At 36.7% G+C, this 18654-nt stretch overlaps 1 protein-coding gene across 1 annotated transcript; it reads right to left on the reverse strand.

Moving 5' to 3' along the window:
- Nucleotides 1–7313: 7313 nt before the first annotated feature.
- On the reverse strand, nucleotides 7314–18416 carry LOC145676129 (uncharacterized). The gene is made up of 2 exons (XM_081747032.1): nucleotides 17872–18416; nucleotides 7314–9188 (listed from the first exon to the last, which is right to left on the reverse strand). The coding sequence occupies exons 1-2, from the start codon at nucleotides 18234–18236 to the stop codon at nucleotides 8405–8407; spliced, it is 1149 nt and encodes a 382-aa protein (XP_081603158.1). The 5' UTR covers nucleotides 18237–18416; the 3' UTR covers nucleotides 7314–8404.
- Between the last annotated feature and the right edge of the window lie 238 nt (nucleotides 18417–18654).

Genomic DNA, 18654 nt, shown 5'->3' on the forward strand with positions numbered 1-18654 from the left:
TTCAAAGTTGCCTTTGCTGCTAAGAGCGCTTTCATGTTTGATCTTAACGGCATTATACCCAACTAAGACCAGAAGTTTAGTTTGTGATCAGTACAATGGCGTCAAGAGGACGGCGTTCGTGTGTTAACTCACCAAATAGTTTTTGTTATGTGTGTGGCCAGTTTGTAGTTCAAGGACAGTGTAGATCCATTACACCATCGGTGAAACTAGCATATTATATATATTTCGGATGTCGTGTGGGAGATCAGAACAAAACTTGGGCACCCAACATAATTTGTGCGTCGTGCTCCGCCACTTTACTTGCATGGGCCAAAGGGAAACGGAGGTTCATGAAATTTGTTGTACCAATGGTGTGGAGAGAACCCACCAACCATCTGGATGATTGTTATTTTTGTCTCACAGTAGTTAAGGGACATTCTAAAAAATGCAAATACACAATAAGTTATCCCAACGTTAAATCCGCAATTAGACCTATTCCGCATGGGAATGAACTTCCACTTCCCGAGCCCCCTACCAACTGGGAAGAGATATGGCCAAAAGACTCTGATGATGATCATGCCCTTGATGAACCATCGACATCAACACGTACATCCAAGGATCCAACGTTCAGCCCTGACTGTGTTCGCGAGCCACATTTCATCCGGCATTGTGAACTTAATGACCTAGTCCGTGATTTGCACCTGACAAAAAAAGAGGCGGAAATTCTAGGATCAAGGCTCCAGCAGTGGAACTTATTGGATGCAGAAACGAACATATCAATGTACAGGAAAAGGCATGTTCAATTTTCAAGCTATTTCTCAATGCAAGATAATGTGTGCGTATGTACGGATATAAATGGGTTGATAGCGGAGCTAGGAATTCCTTACGTTCCAGAAGAATGGAGGTTATTTATCGACGCGTCAAAGGTCAGCCTTAAAGCTGTCCTTTTACATAATGGAAATAAGAAACCTTCTATACCACTTGCGCACTCAGTGAAGATTAAGGAATCCTATGACACCATGTCAACTTTGCTAAATCTTATAAATTACAAGGACCATTGTTGGCAAATATGTTGTGATCTCAAGGTAGTTGGTATTTTATTAGGACTGCAGTGCGGTTACACGAAGTACCAATGTTTTTTTGTTTATGGGATAGCCGAGCTGATGACAAACATTATGAAGTGAAGGAATGGGAACCTAGAGTGAATTACGTACCTGGAGAACGCAACGTCAAATACGCTCGTTTGGTAGATCCTAATAACATATTACTACCGCCACTTCATATCAAGTTAGGACTTATGAAAAACTTTGTCAAAGCCATGGACACATCTGGTGAAGGTTTCAAGTATTTGCGAGATAAGTTCCCTAACTTGAGTGATGCTAAGATTTCAGCGGGAGTGTTTATTGGTCCCCAAATTAGGAAATTAATGCTTGATGATAGCTTTGACAGCAAGTTAAACAGTGCTGAGCTAGCTGCCTGGACAGCATTTAAGTGTGTTGTGCGCAACTTTCTGGGCAATAACAAAGCTGAGAGTTACACAGAAATCGTACAGGACATGATACAGAAATACAAAGAGTTGGGTTGTAGGATGTCTTTAAAAATCCACTTTTTGCACTCCCGACTCAGCTTCTTTCCTGCTAACCTAGGTGTTCTCAGCGACGAACAGGAGGAAAGATTCCACCAAGATATAATGGCAATGGAGAAATGGTACCAGGGACGATGGGATCCTTCAATGATGGGGGACTATTGTTGGGGTATTGTTAGAGAATGCAACATTTCTTACAAAAGAAGGAAGTAGTGTACATTTTTGTAACCCAATGGAAGTTTCATATATTGTGATAGTTTTGACTTTTCATGACCTTTTGGTACATTTGTATTATTGTTTATTGTAAATTATCACACTTGAAAATTATATTGTATTATATTTTATATATGTGTTTTTGGTAATAAAGCAAAACGTTTTACCTCAAATTAAGAGATCTGAAAGCATTACTATAAGGTGCAATAAACAGTACACACAGTATACATACAAACATATTTATTTCTCTAGAAAGAATAAAGCGATTATTACGAAACTTGGAGGGTTTGTTAAATATGAATCAAAGTAAACTAAGGTATAATTTCTATGTTAGTATATGCAAGGGGACAAGATCTTGGGGTGTAAAATAAACGAAAAGGGAAATTTTTGAGGGATTTTCCCGAAAATCCCTCTGTTACGGGAAAATCGTACGTGATGGAGAAAAACCGAGTGCATATTCGAATTCAGCGCAAAAAGTTCCTTTAAGAACAGGTATTTCCTTTTATGTAACAAAACCTTTGTTAACTAGTGTAATTTACAACAGATAGGAAGCCTCGGTATAGGGAAATACGAATTATAATACTTAAAGTGGATTGGCTGCTGCCAGGAGCCAATCAGAAGCAAGATATCTCAGCTCTTGTGTGTATATAAGACTGCACCTTTCTCATGTATCTGATGAAGCCAAAATGTTAGTTGGCGAAACTGTAACACGTATGTAATATTTTTATGTGAATATATTGTTTTGGTCAGCAAATATTTTGTTTGTTTTTAAGTATATATAAATCAAAGCTTCTACTTATGGAAAATATTACATGTGTAAGGATAAAATAGTATTGTAACGCCGCTAGTGGCGCATCGAGCCGGAAGCTTCATATCGTGTGGAATGAGTTGATAGCCGGTAAATTTCCAATTAAGTTTGGGAGTGAGATGCGTTTTACTGGTAAGTAATGTGTCAAATTGTTCCTCGTGTAATAGTTGTTAAAATATGAGTTTATGAGGTAAGTACAAGAGAATGTTGAGAAATAGAAATAAAAGTCATAGACAAATAACTGGATACATGATCACTATGAAGTTAAATAGTAGTTTCGGGTAAAGATACATGAAAGTGCACGTACGAACCACTGTAAGTGTCATGAAAATCGAGGTGAAGAATGTTGCGAGCTGCGTGCTGAACGTGTTTTAATATTAATGGTTGTGCAAAAGACGAACGTTTTGAAGAGTGTGGGTGACAAATGCTAATAGTTTATGCATGAATTCTTCTGGAGCAAGCCGAGACTTGCACTTGAAGCTGTATGTCGGAGGCGGGAATTGATACCAAGTGTTGCAGATTGGAACTTGTTGGAGATTCGGACAGTTTTCATAGGAAAAGGAAAAGAGTGCACCTCTTTGTAGGATAACAGGTTCATAGGTTGTACCTGTTAGTAGGATGTACTTTGTTTTCTTGACAGCGTTTACCTGGGAGAGGAATTGGTCGTAATGAGCAAGATTGTTCAAATCGGCATTTCTTCTTGAAATTAAGATTTGTTTATGCAAAAGGTCGTTGATAGTATCCCGTGATGTTCTCAGAATTCGAACTATGTAAGTTGGTCCCTGATTGTTGCGAATACGGATGCATTTTTAAAGGTGTATCCCACTTCAGGAAGTTTAGCCTATATATCAAGTGTTATAGATAGACGGACCCCTCGTACTACTATTGACATAGTATGTGGCTGAGGTTGCTAGTGTCGGATGTTGTTGAGAGAAGTTAAAGTCAGTTTTCCTGAACATTTCGAAACTGGATTGTCACGAATTATTTTGCGAAGTTGGCCGACTGTGATTTAATGATGAATCCATTTTTTTGTTTCTACCATTTGCGAAATATCTTTTTCGTTGCTGATACTGGAAAAGTTAGAGAAGTAAAACCTTCGAACTAAAGTACTTTGGATTGTAGCTTTGCTGTAGCAAGCTGTAGACAGGCTGCAGAGGAGGATAAGCTGGTTGGAGTCAGAGTCGGAGCTCGAGATGATATGTGCATTTTTATGCTTCTTAAATGGTGGTGAACTCGTTGATGATGCTTGGTGGTTGCCACTGATCGGAGAACGAGAACTCTGGGAATTTGGTTCAGTGTATGATGAGCATGAATGAAATTGTGGAATGATGAAAGTGGGAGGAAACTGGAGAACTCCGAGGAAACCCAAGCACACGGTGTTTGTCCACCACAAAGTTAACTTGGCGGGAGCAGGGTTTGGACCCGAGACCCCATGCATCAGAGGTGAACGCTTCACAGCTGAGCCACCCCGGCAATTTTATCTTCAAAGGATGTATGAAAGACTTTCCATCGTCAATTATCATATGCGGTAAAATAACCGAACTGAAACAGTATTCAAAACTATGTGATGAGAACAGGATAAGAGTGAAAATGATCATAATGATGATTAAAAATTATACTACTTGTGTACTCCAGCCAAATTACGATCGTGAAAACTCTCAATTTCTTGCAACCTGTCGCCTGTTAATGAATTGGCATCACTGTGCGCCCACATGAGTGCAATAAATAGAGTCTAGACTTGGCAGCTACGCCTCACTACATGTGCGCCAGCTGAGAAAGTATGTGAATGCACTACGTTTTACCGGCAAATCAAAGTGACTAGCAAACTATGAGAAGGTTACGCCCTCTGTAACGTGAGTGATGGAAAAGAATTTATTTACAAAGTGTAAGTGGAGATCTGTGCTCTATCGAAATTTTACAATTATACGGTATAACAACTAACAAAAAGTCAAAAAGAAAAAGAAAAATGGGCGTATGGAACTGTGATCCTTAGCATTATAATGTAAGTAAACATATATAACACAACTTAATATAGACAGATTGATTCAATATAAATACAATACAATTAGAGAAAATAAAAAATGTGTAAAGGGATAACACATGTGTATTGTTAATCAGACAAATGAATGTGTCTTTTTCGTAGGGTCATCTTTATGTGATGATGGGAACCGGAGAAGCCAAACTGAGCAGAAAGTGATTACTGTGCAGGATAGGATGGATGAAAGAGTGGAAGATGCTAATGAATAACATAATCAGATATAACATTCAGCCCCAGATTAGCCCCAATTCGTGACTTTTTTTGAATTATTTGTAAACAACTGCAACAACAGTTTTCTTAATTGGTATGTTAGCAACTTTGGGTGAGACACTTGTCGGTTTCCGGGAAAGATGTGGATTTCGTATTTATATGCCTAAAAGACCTCCAAAATGTCGAATTAAAATTTTTATTCTTGTTGGTGAAACATTATACTACACAACATATATAGAAGTATATGTGATGACACAACCAGAAGGCCCGTTCCAGATAGATAACAAACCTGAAGAAGTAGTGAAGAGATTGTGTCAACAGATTCATGGTTCATCTTGCAAAGATACCTTTTTACAATAATCGGTTTACAAGCTGCAATTTGGTTAAATAAATGGAATGAGACAGTAAGTTAAATATTATAGAGACAATTCGTAAAAACAAGAGAGTTGCCCCCGCGTTTGTGAATGCCAAACGGAGGAAAGAATACAGTAGTGTATTTGGTTTTCATTAGAACTGCACCATGGTTCATATGCATCTAAGAAAAATCTGTGTTTAGTGCTGATCTCAAGTATGCACAATGACGTCAAATTAGATGAGACTACCAGAGATAACAGGAAGCCAGAGATCGTCACATTTTATAACGATACTAAAGGTGGGGTGGACATAGTAGACCAGATACCTACTGAATATGACGAAGAAAGATATACTACACGATGGCAAATAACGTGATTTTATCACTTCTAAAATGTAGAACCGACTAATAGTAATGTTATACATTTAGCGAACACAGCAAGGTTTTTCGGATTGACTCTAGAAGATGCTTCTGTACCTAATCATGTAGGAAAGCGAGGACGATGTTACATATATAAACACAGTAAGGCCAGATATTTTGCCAAATGTGCTGTAAGTGGATTTGCCTAAGTCACGCAAAAATAATGTGTGGAGACTGCTGCAGAATTGAAACGTGAATATACCGCTATTAGGAGAAATCCTGGTTTACTTCTTTCTAGTTAATAAATATTTTATTTTCAGTACCGGTATTTAAGCAATAAAATAGTCACATAATTATCGAACTTAATTTTATCAAGAAAGGTATTGCCTCAATAAAAATGTATAGTTTCGCTTAAAGCGTATCCACTGTCTGGTGTTTGTATTTAATATTATAAATATAATACAAATTTAAATCCTAGTTCACATCTTATCAGACAAAAATGTTCCTAGGTCCAGGAGGCAAAATGTTACCATTCATAAAATTTTTTTTCACCTTACCACTATACGGTTAAGAACGATTAATCTCACGAGGGTAAAGTGTACTGACAGAGCGTAAACATTAGGGACAAGGAGTATGCTGATAGCGATTTGGTGTGGGGTCTAAAGTGAGGTAGTATATATTGCATGAATAAAGGGTGCTGAGTTTGGAAGCGTTTGTTGATATAGGTAATATTTACTTTTTCGATATATTAGTGTAATATGGACAAGTTATGCATTGGTATAGCTCCAGAGTGGGACTACGTAACCGGACAATGAAAGGTATGTGGTAAACTTTCGGTTAGAAGGTCAACAGGTTTTTTTATAGATTTTGAATAATGAAGTTATCCACACTGTAAATCTGTATGTTAAGCTTGGCAGTAGCAAACCTTTGTATGTACTTAGGATTGTCTATGCATAAAATACAAAAAGACGGCATCAAACCGCAGAAATTTAAAGTTCGAGCTACTGCTTCGGGAAAAATATTTGTGCTATCTCTATGCTTTATCATTTCTATTGTGTACCCAATAGTAAGGCAAAGGCTAGAGTCTGCGTTTGACCGTTGGAGATGCAGTGAAATATCATTTATTGGTAGAGAACACTCAATTAAAATAATTTACAATGTTCAACTCAGATGGCAAGATAAGAGTGAGAGTGACTTGGACAACGTGATCCCACGCTGGAGAAGTGTGCCAAATCAAATGTTTTATATTCTGCGCTTAATGTGGTGATGTACAGTAGAATGCTGCTCAAAAGTGCAGTGAACAGAAAACCACCTTTAAACTATACTACAAAAATGTACAAAGTGTTACAAACAATTTTACAGACTGTGCCGTAAATATGGCTGTTTAGTGGTGAGCGAAACATGTCTGAAAATATCAATATGGAACAGTGGAATGTCGTTTCTCAACCAATTCTCTACATAGAAATAAGACCGCAAGACCATAAAGGCGGATTGTTTGTAGTATTAAAATTAATGGGGCAGCAGAGCACAGAATGATCTCGTACGTGAGTGGGATACTATTTGAGCAGAGGTATATCTGTCCAAAAACAGTCTTCGTCGGGTGTTTCTGCAGACCATATAGGAACAGTGCTCTAAGTTTACTTCAAAGATGCCACGAACATTTCCAGATGTTGTCAGAAGGTGACAAAGTTGCTCATTTTGGTGACTATAACTTGAGCTTAGATATGGATCTACAATAAACATGGGATAACGTCAGACACAAATGACATCCCTTTGTCGACTATTCTACTCAAGCATCAATTTAGGATAGTACAATTTTCATAGCACGCCTAAAAATAACAGCGTAGATTATATCATCTCGATTCCTCCAACAGAATGCGACATCTCATATAAACTCTCCGCACGTGTGAGATTTTTTTCTTTGTGGATTATCATTTACTTTGCAATATGTGAACCTTGAGTAAACGCCTTGCTAAGATCTTTGCATCTTTTTGGTGACTGACTTGTGTTCAACTGCGTTTCAACGTTTGAGCGTAGACTATATCGTCTTCCACACCTCTCACGTGTGAGATTTTGACCCTGTGTGGCTCAGCACGTACGAACGTTGAATAAATTCTATTCCAGGATTTTTGCAACGTGAGATTTTGCTACTGTTTGGATTCACATGTGTGTAGCCAATTTCGAACGTAGATTAAATGCCTTACCACATTCTTGACATGTGTGATGTTTTACTCCTGTGTGGGTTAACATTTCTCTAGCCAAACTTCAACGTTTATCAAATGGCATACCACACTCAGGGCATATTAACATGTGTAGCCAGAGTTGAACTTCAATTATACTTCTATCCACACTCTTAGCATACGTGACCTCTTTTTCCTGTTAGGTTTAACATGTGTGTAACCAAACTTAAACGATATATAAATTCGCCGTCACACTCGTAGCATGTGTGATATTTTGTTCCTCTGAGCATTAACATGTGTGCAGAAGAACTGGAATCTCGACAACCAAATATGAACGACGAGTAAATGCCGTACCACAATCTTGGCACGTGTGAGGTTTTCCTTTTCTGCGGACTAACATGTGTGTAGCCAAAAATCGAACGTCTATTAAATGCCTCACCACACTCTTAGCACGTGTGAGGATTTTCTCCTATGTGAAATAACATGTGTCTGGCCACATCTGAACGTCCATTAAATGCCTTACCACACTCTTGGCACATGTGAATTCCTTCTCTTGTGTGGATTAACATGTGTCTAGCCAAATTTGAACGTCGATTAAATGTCTTACCACACTCTTGGCACGTGTGAGGTTTTACTCCTGTGTGGATTAACATGTGTCTGTCCAAATTTGAACGTCGATTCAATGTCTTACCACACTTTTGGCACGAGTGAGTTTTTCTCCTGTGTGGATTAACATGTGTGTAGTCAAAGTCGAACGTCGATTAAATGCCTTACCACACTCTTGGCACGTGTGAGGTTTTTCTCCTGTGTGGATTAACATGTATTTAGCCAAAGTTGAACGTCCAGTAAATCCCTTACCACACTCTTGGCACGTGTGCGGTTTTTCTCCTGTGTGGATTAACATGTGTTTAGTCAAATTTGAACGTTGAGTAAATGCCCTGCCACACTCTTGGCACGTGTGAGGTTTTTCTTCTGTGTGGATTAACATGTGTCTAGCAAAAGTCGAACGATCATTAAATGCCCTACCACACTCGTGGCACAAGTAAGGTTTTTCTCCCGTGTGGATTAACATGTGTTTATTTAAAGTTGAACGTTCAGTAAATGCCTTACCACACTCTTGGCACGTGTGAGTTTTTTCTCCTGTGTGGATTAACATGTGTCTAGCCAAACTTGAACATACTCTAAATTCCTTTCCGCATACTCCACATATGTGAGATTTTTCACCTGAATGCACTAACTCACCACTTGACATAGTTGAACTTTGACTAGAGCGTTTATCACAATTTTGGGACGTATGACGCTTTTTACTTTCCTGTGTCACCATATTTTTTGTCAAACGTGATCGATGAAATCCTTTGCCAAACTGCGTCGAAGTATCAGATTCCTCATAAGAATGAGAAATGACTTTATTTAATGTAGTAAACGTATTCCCTTCTTCGTGGAAACCAAAGATGTTATCGCGCCTGTAACAAATTCAACAAACAATGAAATGTAAATGGAGATAATGATTAAGTAGCAAGAAAACATGTAATCATTCGCTATATTACATTTTTTATTACATTAAATATTGTAGAAATATGAAATGGAGTACCATATCGCTATTGTCTCAAAATAAGTTGCTGTAGTTTGTTTCACTATATCAAATTAAACTATCATTTATATCGCGGCGGACATAAGTATATGACCAGGTATTGTCGGCTGTCTTGACACAAATGCACAGTATGAGAATTAAATCTGTCTTATCTGTAGTTTCGTGTGGAGAAAAAACAACTTGCGATCCAAAGGTTTAAGAACTACTCAACGTATTAATAGAAACTGTACCGAAGATAATTCACTTATATTATCATAAGAGGAACACGAAAGACGTTTTGAAACCAATTAAAAAATTACATACATCTTTCCAAGCTGAGGCAGAGTAACAAGACTAAAGACGAATCATTTACGGCGTTGTGATCGTGGTTCAGTGGTCTAGGGGCTTGACCAGTAATCTCGAGGTTCTTCGATCAAATACACCTCAATCATTTTTTTTCTTTAGGAATTTTGATGGAAATAGATCGGCGATAACACACGCTTCATTACATTCAAATATTTGAATACTTGTTTGTTTCAGCACTTGAAATATCAAATTTTCAGGAGCAATACTCATAATAATAACAATTATCTCGAAGAATATTTAAAAATTAAAAACTTATTTTCGCTCAGGTTGTACCATTACAAGAAGAAACGTGGTATTAGGGAAAAAAAATATTTCGGTTTTGTGTAATGTTGCCATGAAAAGACGAATTTCTCATCTCGATTCTAAAACAAACCAAACAAAATCGGGATGAAACATTTTAATTCGAGACCGGACAAGGTTAACTCACACTATAGTCATGCTTTGGAGATGAGAATCGAGACGAGACCAAAACTATCGTAAAAATTTCTCATCTTATCTCGATTCTAGAAATAGTGTATGCCACTCTTTAAGCAACAATTGCTCTTTAGACTGAATCTTATACATCATTATGATAGTTTGTATTTCAGAGCTCACTGAATTATGGTCTGTGTATATATTTTTGTAGCAAAGCTTTTTTAATTACATCTGCAAACTTCACAAGTTAGTTTATTACAAGCTTTAGTTATCAATTATATTCAGTTCTTTTTTTTTTACAGTTTTTTCCTGAAAACGTACAGTAGAATATATTCTACACGAAATATTAGCGGAAATCTTTCGTTTAAATTTGAGTAGCAGTATAGGTGTCCCATGATGGTACGGAACCTCTTTCCCGAAACCCCTTCGACATCTTCTGTAGCTTAGCCAGCATAACCATTACCTAAAAACAACTGTAATTACGGCTCTTGTGAGTTCAGAATCCCTACTTTCTACACCGAAATTACATCGAAACTTTCCGTTATAACATTTAACTTTCCTTTATAACATTTAGCTAGTTGTAGGAAAACTTTCCGTTATAACATGTAGCTAGTTGTAGGAACGTATCGAGAGGGTATGTGCTGTTGGTCCTGACACTTCTCTCCAATCCCGACTATTTTGTAACTTATGGCTTAGCTACGGGTTATTTTACAGGCTTTAATACAATGTGTCCTCATACGGAATTTGTTACCTATTCTATTATTATTATTATTATTGTTACTGAATATTTGAGACCTCAATATTACGTCACACTGCCGTAGCAAAGCTGGGATAAATGCAATAAACAAGTGACAAATCTTGGGAAAAAGAAGAAAATCAATGTGAAGGTTACGATTATATTTACAAGAATCTAACAACTACCAAAAAACACGATTTCAACCACATGGCGACCGTTTTCCGCATTAAATTATAGTAATCTTCCTACAACTGCTTTTACAATACCGTTAGTTATACAGATAACGTGTTGAGTTTGGATCTGATTAGCCTAGTGTCGACAGTTAATATCTATCAGATCCTCGGCGAACACAATTAATTAAAAATAAAGCAGAGTGATAGATAAAAACAAGAACTGAGTAATGTAGATTTTTCATGTAAGTTAAGTAAATATGTTTTTACCTTGAGAGAAACAGAGATATTAATGTAGCTCATAAAAATTTTTCTTGTTGATTTTTAATTCTATGTAGATGTGAGTGGATAGCAAACAGCTGATTGAGTATACACACATACATACATGTTTTACACTACGCACCTTCATGTGCATTTATGAATAAGAGTAAATGTTTTAATACTAATACACAATAACACACTGAGCAAGGCTATGTGATAATGTGTAAAAAGAAAACAGTATCACGTGACAGTTTCAACACAATAACTGTGCAAACAAACAGAGAAAATATAGAGAATGTTTCGGAAAGCAGGAATTATGACGTACAGGAAAAGAGGAAGCAGAATAATTGAACTACTCAGAAGAAAAAAGAGAAAAGCAATAGCGAACAAAGATCAAGGGGGAGTAATATATGGAGTAGGATGCGAGGAGTGTAACAAAATTTTCATTTGAGAAACAAAAAAAATGCAAGGATTAAGCAAGCAGCACCAGGATGTTGTAAGACTGAAAATGGACAGCAATATTCAAGCATAAAAAAAAAAAACAAAAAAAAACAAAATAGGGTGGGATAGACCAGAGGTCATAGAAGTAGAGAACAGGACTTTGGTGAGAAAATGGAAGGAAGCCAGAGAGATTATAGAAGCAGGACGCAAGCTGATGAACTGGAATGCAAGATTCTGCTTAAAGAAGAAGGAATAAAAAAGAAGAAGAAAGAAAGAGAAACAAAATAACAAGGAAAATAAGGATAATTAGAGAGCAGGACGCATCCAGTGGAAAAAAGTAAACCTTTAATTGGACACGTGTGCAGCTAAAAAGTGAAAGTGAAAACCAGACAAGTGTTATTTTTTAAGGAAGGGGCGGAACCTAATTAAAATTGATCTCCGGACAGTATATATAAGTGTTGACCAACTCCCAGCAACCAGAAGGAGTGGAAGTCTGCTGAAGACACAGTTATTGTGTAGAAACTGTCACGTGATACTGTTTTTCAAATATTATCACATGGCCTTGCTGAATGTGTTATTGTGTATTAGTACAAAATGGAATCAAAGCCTGATAGAATAGTTATAAAAAATATTTTATATATGGTACTAGTTTATATCTGTGTTAATTTTATATTGAAGCACTACGCAAAATGAAACCTGAGTTGTAAAAACAAGGATTGGTTGTTAATGGTCGTAATATCAAAATTCTTAGTGTTTCATGTTTTAAGTGCATGTTTCTTATTTTCGTATTAAACTCAGACATTTATATTTTTGTACTTTGAATTAGTTGCTCGTATCTCATATCAATATGGCGGCTAGTGTTTTAGAACAATTTCAAGCAATGTTGACAGAAGAATTAGAGAAAAAATTAGAAACCATTGCTCAAAAATGGTAATGAATATTGGATGCCTAGGACAAAAAATACATGAATCAGTAGGTGATCTTCAAAAGCCTGTAACAGAAACGATTTGGGAGCGTAGGAAAGAGCGAATTGAAATGAAATGAAATCTTTGAGTTTTACATCCCACGGTTATGCCGGTTAGGCTAAAGGAGACGGTGATGTTGAGAGATGAGTGAAATGGTGGAATGAAGAAAGTGGGAGGAAACGGGAGGACCCCGAGAAAACCCACGAGCACGGTGTTTATCCACAACAAAGTTCACTTGGCAGGGGCTCGGATCGAACCCGGGACCCCAAGCACCAGAGGTGAACGCTCTACCACTGAGCCACCGCACCCTCAAAAGAGCGAATTGAATGCCAAAGCAGACAGCTTACGTATTAATATCAAAGTAGCCAATAACTCCTTAACTGAAGTACTCTCTGAATTAGTTAACGCGGCCAATCATGTTGATTCAGTAACTGCTGAGTTTAAAAAAAATGTAGCGGAATGAAAGAAAGGTCTCACTGTGTTCTATGAATACATGCGAACGGCACAGATTGAGTGTAGGCCAACCAAGAAAATAAAAAAGTGCAAGGCGGAAAAGAAACCGTCTTGAATTCGAGCCATCCCAAGTTGTGAAAGATATGTGCCAAATAAACCAGAAAGTCGAATACAGTCAGGAAAAGGAAATATGCAGTGTGGAGATAGCAAAAAAAGAAACGTTACGCTTACCTGTAAAAAATTGTTTCTAATGAAATTGTTTTGCCGGCAAGGGATACCGATGTTTCACAGATGATTAGCGGTAGCGTTCAGGTTGCGCGTATCCGCCCTCCCGAAAAAGCCAGGGAAGGCTTGAGAGTTCAATTGATGATTTTGCGTGATAACGAAGTTACAGTGTTGTCGGTTTTGTGTCGCAGGCAAATGGTTTTGCGCGGATTAACAAATTCAAATTTGTCTTTGTAACAGTGTATGTCTAACGTAAGTTGCATTTTAGTGCTGCAAATCCATTCCGACTTTATCAGCTTTGAGTATTGTAGAAGGAAACAACTTCAAATTCACAATAGACCCGCCAAGCGAATTCTGTTTTACGTAGTGAAGGTCTCGTACAAAATATATCGGTCGGAAATGTTTACCGTAAACAAGCGTAACACTTCCAATAAAGCACACGCAGGCGAAAGTATATTTCCGTTATAGAACCGAAATGTAACACCAAAGTTAAGAAGAAAAATAAGATGGCCAATGATAGCCAGTTGAGTTTTCGTAATACATTATTAACGTAAAGTCGATTTCGAGGAGCATAATCAGTAGAATTAAAATGAGCAGACGTGATTATATCAGTACATCAGATGCAACATTTATTAATTTTCAGTTGCCGAAATGTTTGAATTTTCAAGCTAGTACTTCACTATTGCGAAATTGTAAAAAGCGAAAGTTTAAATGTAGTGCTACCAATGTGCGTCGACCTCCACGTACAGCGTATTCTCAGCACGCACAACCACACATTACGCGTGCAGAAGGAAATAAGTTGAGAATAAAAGGAAAGTGCCTTGGTAAGCGTAATTCGGAACGCACTAAACTCGGTCAAAGACGCACTACATGCAAATTAAAGTCGAGCTGTAGGCGAGGTTATTTCGAGTCAAACATGCGGAAGAAGTATACATCGACTCCGAAGAGCACTAAAAAGCTTAAGCGAAAACACGTACGAACATTGTATAGTAAACTACATCGCAAAATATACTAATAGTAAGCGCAAACCTAAAAAGAAATTTATGGCAGGTATCGCAATGCAGCGTAAATCCAAACGTCGCAAAAGAAGGCGTTTCATTACGTGGAAGTTTAGTAAATACGCTGTAAAAAGGAGAAAAGTTCCGAAATTTAACAAACTAACTTGAAAAGCACACGTAAACGTGCTAAATTACAGCTTACAAGAGTAACCGGCACAGATGGAAAATTAAAATCTTAGCACAAAAAAAGCGTGAACTTCACCCCAACTCGGGTTAAACCCCGGAAGAGATGAGAAATCAGAAATACCGAATTTGAACTTTTAAACATTTAGATTATGAAAAAAGGATTACTGTTTATTTATTTCATTATTTCCCCGAATTTCGAAGGTTACTTTTCACAATCAAAGTGTGTGCCCACCGCCACTGATGCACCAGTCCAAGAAACCATCAATATCGCCTTACAATCAGGTATGTTTACTTAGATGTCATATTTTATGGTTTCCTTACAGCATTTGGAGATGAAAGATGAATGTGGAAAGGAGAGGAAAGACAGCATTGGAAATTTTAAACAGGTAATTGATTTAGAACGCGATTTCCGACTTTGAAATTGTAATAATACCGCGCCACTTTTGAGAAGTATGGCTATCCCGTTTTGGATGCGGACTTTCAGTATCGAATTCTTATTAGGATGTTTAAGTTTTGTATTTTTTATTCAGGTCTTTCCAGTTTTGGGAACCATACTTCATAACAAAATTTTATTATCAAATTTTGCTTGAGTTTTAAAAAATTCTCCTTTATGTTTGTATTAACATTTAGCTGTCCCCATACAATCAAGCATTTAGAGACATGTTAGGCAATTAGATATAATTACGAACATAATTAGAGAAGTACTAGTAATAACCACAATTAATCATAAAGTTAAAATTTTGGGTATTTAAAAAAATGTGCTCTTCAGATAGTGAAGTTTTTCATCTGATGTTGTGATTGTATAATGGGAAAATATGCGAAATTTGTAATGTAAGATCAAGTCGCCGTCAAAATACTGTAAGTTAAACACAATTTAGTATAATATTGAAAGTAACTGACAATAACTGGTTGGGTCCCTGCTAATGTGCAGATTCGGCAGTTGACTAAAATTTCAAAATTTTGTTCTAATTTTTAATGTTTGGCATAATTAGAGAAAAGTATAATAGTAATAAAATTGATGTTCGGATTTTAGATTTTGATAAAATATTTAGTTTTGATTTGTATTTATAGAAAATAATTAAAGTTTTGATTTGCATTTAGAGAAAGTAAATTAAATGTTATTCTTTTTGATATTTGAAAATAACTCTTGTATTCTTGTGCCGGGAATAATAAACCGATGTCGAGAAAAAGAAAAAGGGAAGGCCGTTTACGATTCCACGTTACCCTTTACTACGGTAAACACCGGATACTATGATGTATCGATAGTACGGATTGCCTACGTCAGTAACGCAGTATATGGTAAAACTAAGGTTTACGTTATGAGAACATGTTAAGATTGCTACGTACGAGTAGGCCCTGAACAACAATAATGTTTAATGAACAAGTTAATATTATTGTTATCTTGTGTTTCACTATTGTGACAAATGCTCTCGGATGTGACTTTATTCTCGATAAAGATAAGTGCAATTGCTAGTAAGCCACACATAAGTATTAGCTAGCGCTCTTTAAAAGGTTACATATGTAAACCTACCAATTTTGTAGGTACGAGCGGGCCTGAAGTAATACTAATGATTAAAAGATAGATGAATTGAAATGTGAGGCTGTAGCATTAAATATCCTCCCAAGGTGTATTTCTTGTCATCCTCTTCATTATATTTATTTACTTAAAATGCCTCCTCAAGGCCTGAATGTTGACAGCCCAATTGGGGTTCGGACATTAACCCTGATTTGTCATGACTTGAATACCGAAGGCATGCAACTAGGGTGGTATGTAAGGTCTTAGGGTAGAAGCGATTCATTCGAATCGTCAGGGACCCTGCAAGCTTCAACTGTAAGAGATTGTCAGCACCGTTGGTTTTAGGATCCAATTCATTAATCTGTATTTTTAATGAATAACTTACAACCTGTGTTGTCAAATAATTACGCACAGAATGGCGCTCCGTAGGGCTTAATCGCCGTTTTACTAATTTATTTGTATTAAAATGTTCAAACGGTTATTAGTTACGTTGTATAATGTATAATATAACGAAACTGACTTAACATTGACGGAAATTCTTTTAAAATTTGGCGGTCCTTACAGTGACTGTTTTTTCACGTCACTACAACAACAAAGCCTCCCTGTAATTAGAACTGATGCTGACCCCAACATTAACACCAAAATAAAGTTACATGTTCTATCGTACGGGGTAGTTGAAACCTCGTGTATACAGTTCATGGTTTTACCGACGGAGGACTGTGAAACTCTCTTTATATTTTGGCGAAGTAGTGCCCAATGTGCAAAGTAACTCCTTGTCAAGGTAGCTAGTAACCACTGTAAGCGAAATGAAGTATCAAAATTTAATGTGGCAAATCATAACACGGAACTATGAAAATGTTTGGGAATGAAGCGATCCATATAATTAAGAAGTTACGTCCATAATGTATTCTGTTACTTTGGAACACAAATATACAAGCAAAGAAAGCATTTCAGCATGTTAACTATAAAATACTTAAGAACGTTCAAGAACACATTCAACACGTAAGACGTGTAGGTCACCCTAAATACAGAATTTTGCGCTATCTTTGTTTACCCACATTCTGCGTAATGTCCTAATCTGCATAGCAATCTTATTTTTACCGGCCATCTAGCACATGCTGATTAGCGTTGTTTTTACAATAATTCATATATTATGTACGTACACCAAGCCCCTAAAGTGATCCCATATTGAAAAATGCAGGTCCATACCCTAAAAAAGATTCCTGGGATTGCAAAAAGTCGACTTCCTTCAAAAAATGAGCGCAGTTATGAAATGGACTGTTGTATGGACCTCTACAAATAATGAACATCCATTGTTGATTAAAATATTCTTTATCTTGTATTTTACTTATGTCTTTCGAAGCCAGCCGGAAAAATCAAGCTAGACCCATTTGAGCTAAATCAAAATAAAATCACAAACGTCCATAGTTTATGTTCGAATATAATACATTACAGGTTTACATTTGTAAAATTTTAGGATAATTACCATTCTCATTATTTGGTATTTTACATAAGTCTCTATATAAATAAAACAATATCGTCGAGCACTCATATTTTAAACATGTGAGAAATGTGTAACCAATAATAAAGAAATAATTATTTTATCAAGATATGAACTACATAAGAATTGTATGGATCGTATCAATCTTATTATTTTTATTTGGTATACAGCTTGTCTATGTGTGGAATGTCATTTCCAAATTGTAGGCTACTAACTTACGTTCATGATATCTCCCATACCTAAATATTTCTCGTGAAGTATTGCTTTTAACCAACAAAATTTCCGAAACCATGTAACCGTATTATCAATCTGAGCCAATTAGTTAATGAAAAATTGAACATTACCTTTTTGGCCGAACTGAATTTAAACTTTTTGTTGTTAATTGTTGGGAGTCGTTAGAATACGACGCGCAAGTCTCGTGAACCACAATTTTTCTTAGCGTTTCTGTATTACTTTCAAATTCAGGATCTTCTTCTAGTGCTAATTCTGGTTTCACCCTATCAACCTTTAGTTTCACATCCAAAGAGCACATAGCTTTATCCTTGTCCACTGATACATCTCCTTCCGTTGTAGATAATATTAACTCTTTGTTGTCATTCATTAGTTCGTATGTCCACCCTCTCCCTTCGAGCGGATCATCACTAGGTAAGTCATAAGCAATTTCTCCTTTGCACATCAATTCCGACTTAACAGACGCCTTACCAGCCATTTGTAATTGAAATATAATAAGAATTTAACACTGTTCTTATACTCCCCTTATATTTTACGCTGCCAGTGTTAAAGAAATGATTTACAAGTACGTTCACAAGAGCAACTTTATATTTCGGGAGTTCTTAAGTTGACATAACGAGAGCAACAGGACATGACTTCACTTAATGTCGTCACTTCCCTGGAGCACTTCATGCGCAGTGTATCCATAAGCAAGGCAGCTCTGTTGACAGCATTACGGCTGAGATAGGGCCAGTCCTATAATATCCTGATATTCTTTCTGATAACTATAAGTCAGAATTAGGTATAAGGAAGTTGTCAGTTACTTTAACCCGTGGTTCGTTCTACAATGTACTGTGCCTGATATATTATGCCAAGGTGGATTATAATTTGACATACCTGAAATTTGTTCGTGTACT

The sequence above is a fragment of the Thermobia domestica genome, chromosome 18 (genome assembly GCF_964235325.1).
Source record: "Thermobia domestica chromosome 18, izTheDome1.hap1.1, whole genome shotgun sequence".
NCBI lineage: Eukaryota > Metazoa > Arthropoda > Insecta > Zygentoma > Lepismatidae > Thermobia > Thermobia domestica.

Coding starts and splice junctions, on each gene's coding strand:
- LOC145676129 (XM_081747032.1), bottom strand. CDS start 18,236: ATGGCTGGTAAGGCGTCTGTTAAGTCGGAATTGATGTGCAAAGGAGAA. Junction 9,189..17,871: donor AATTCAGTTCGGCCAAAAAG/GTAATGTTCAAT, acceptor AATTTGTTACAG/GCGCGATAACATCTTTGGTT.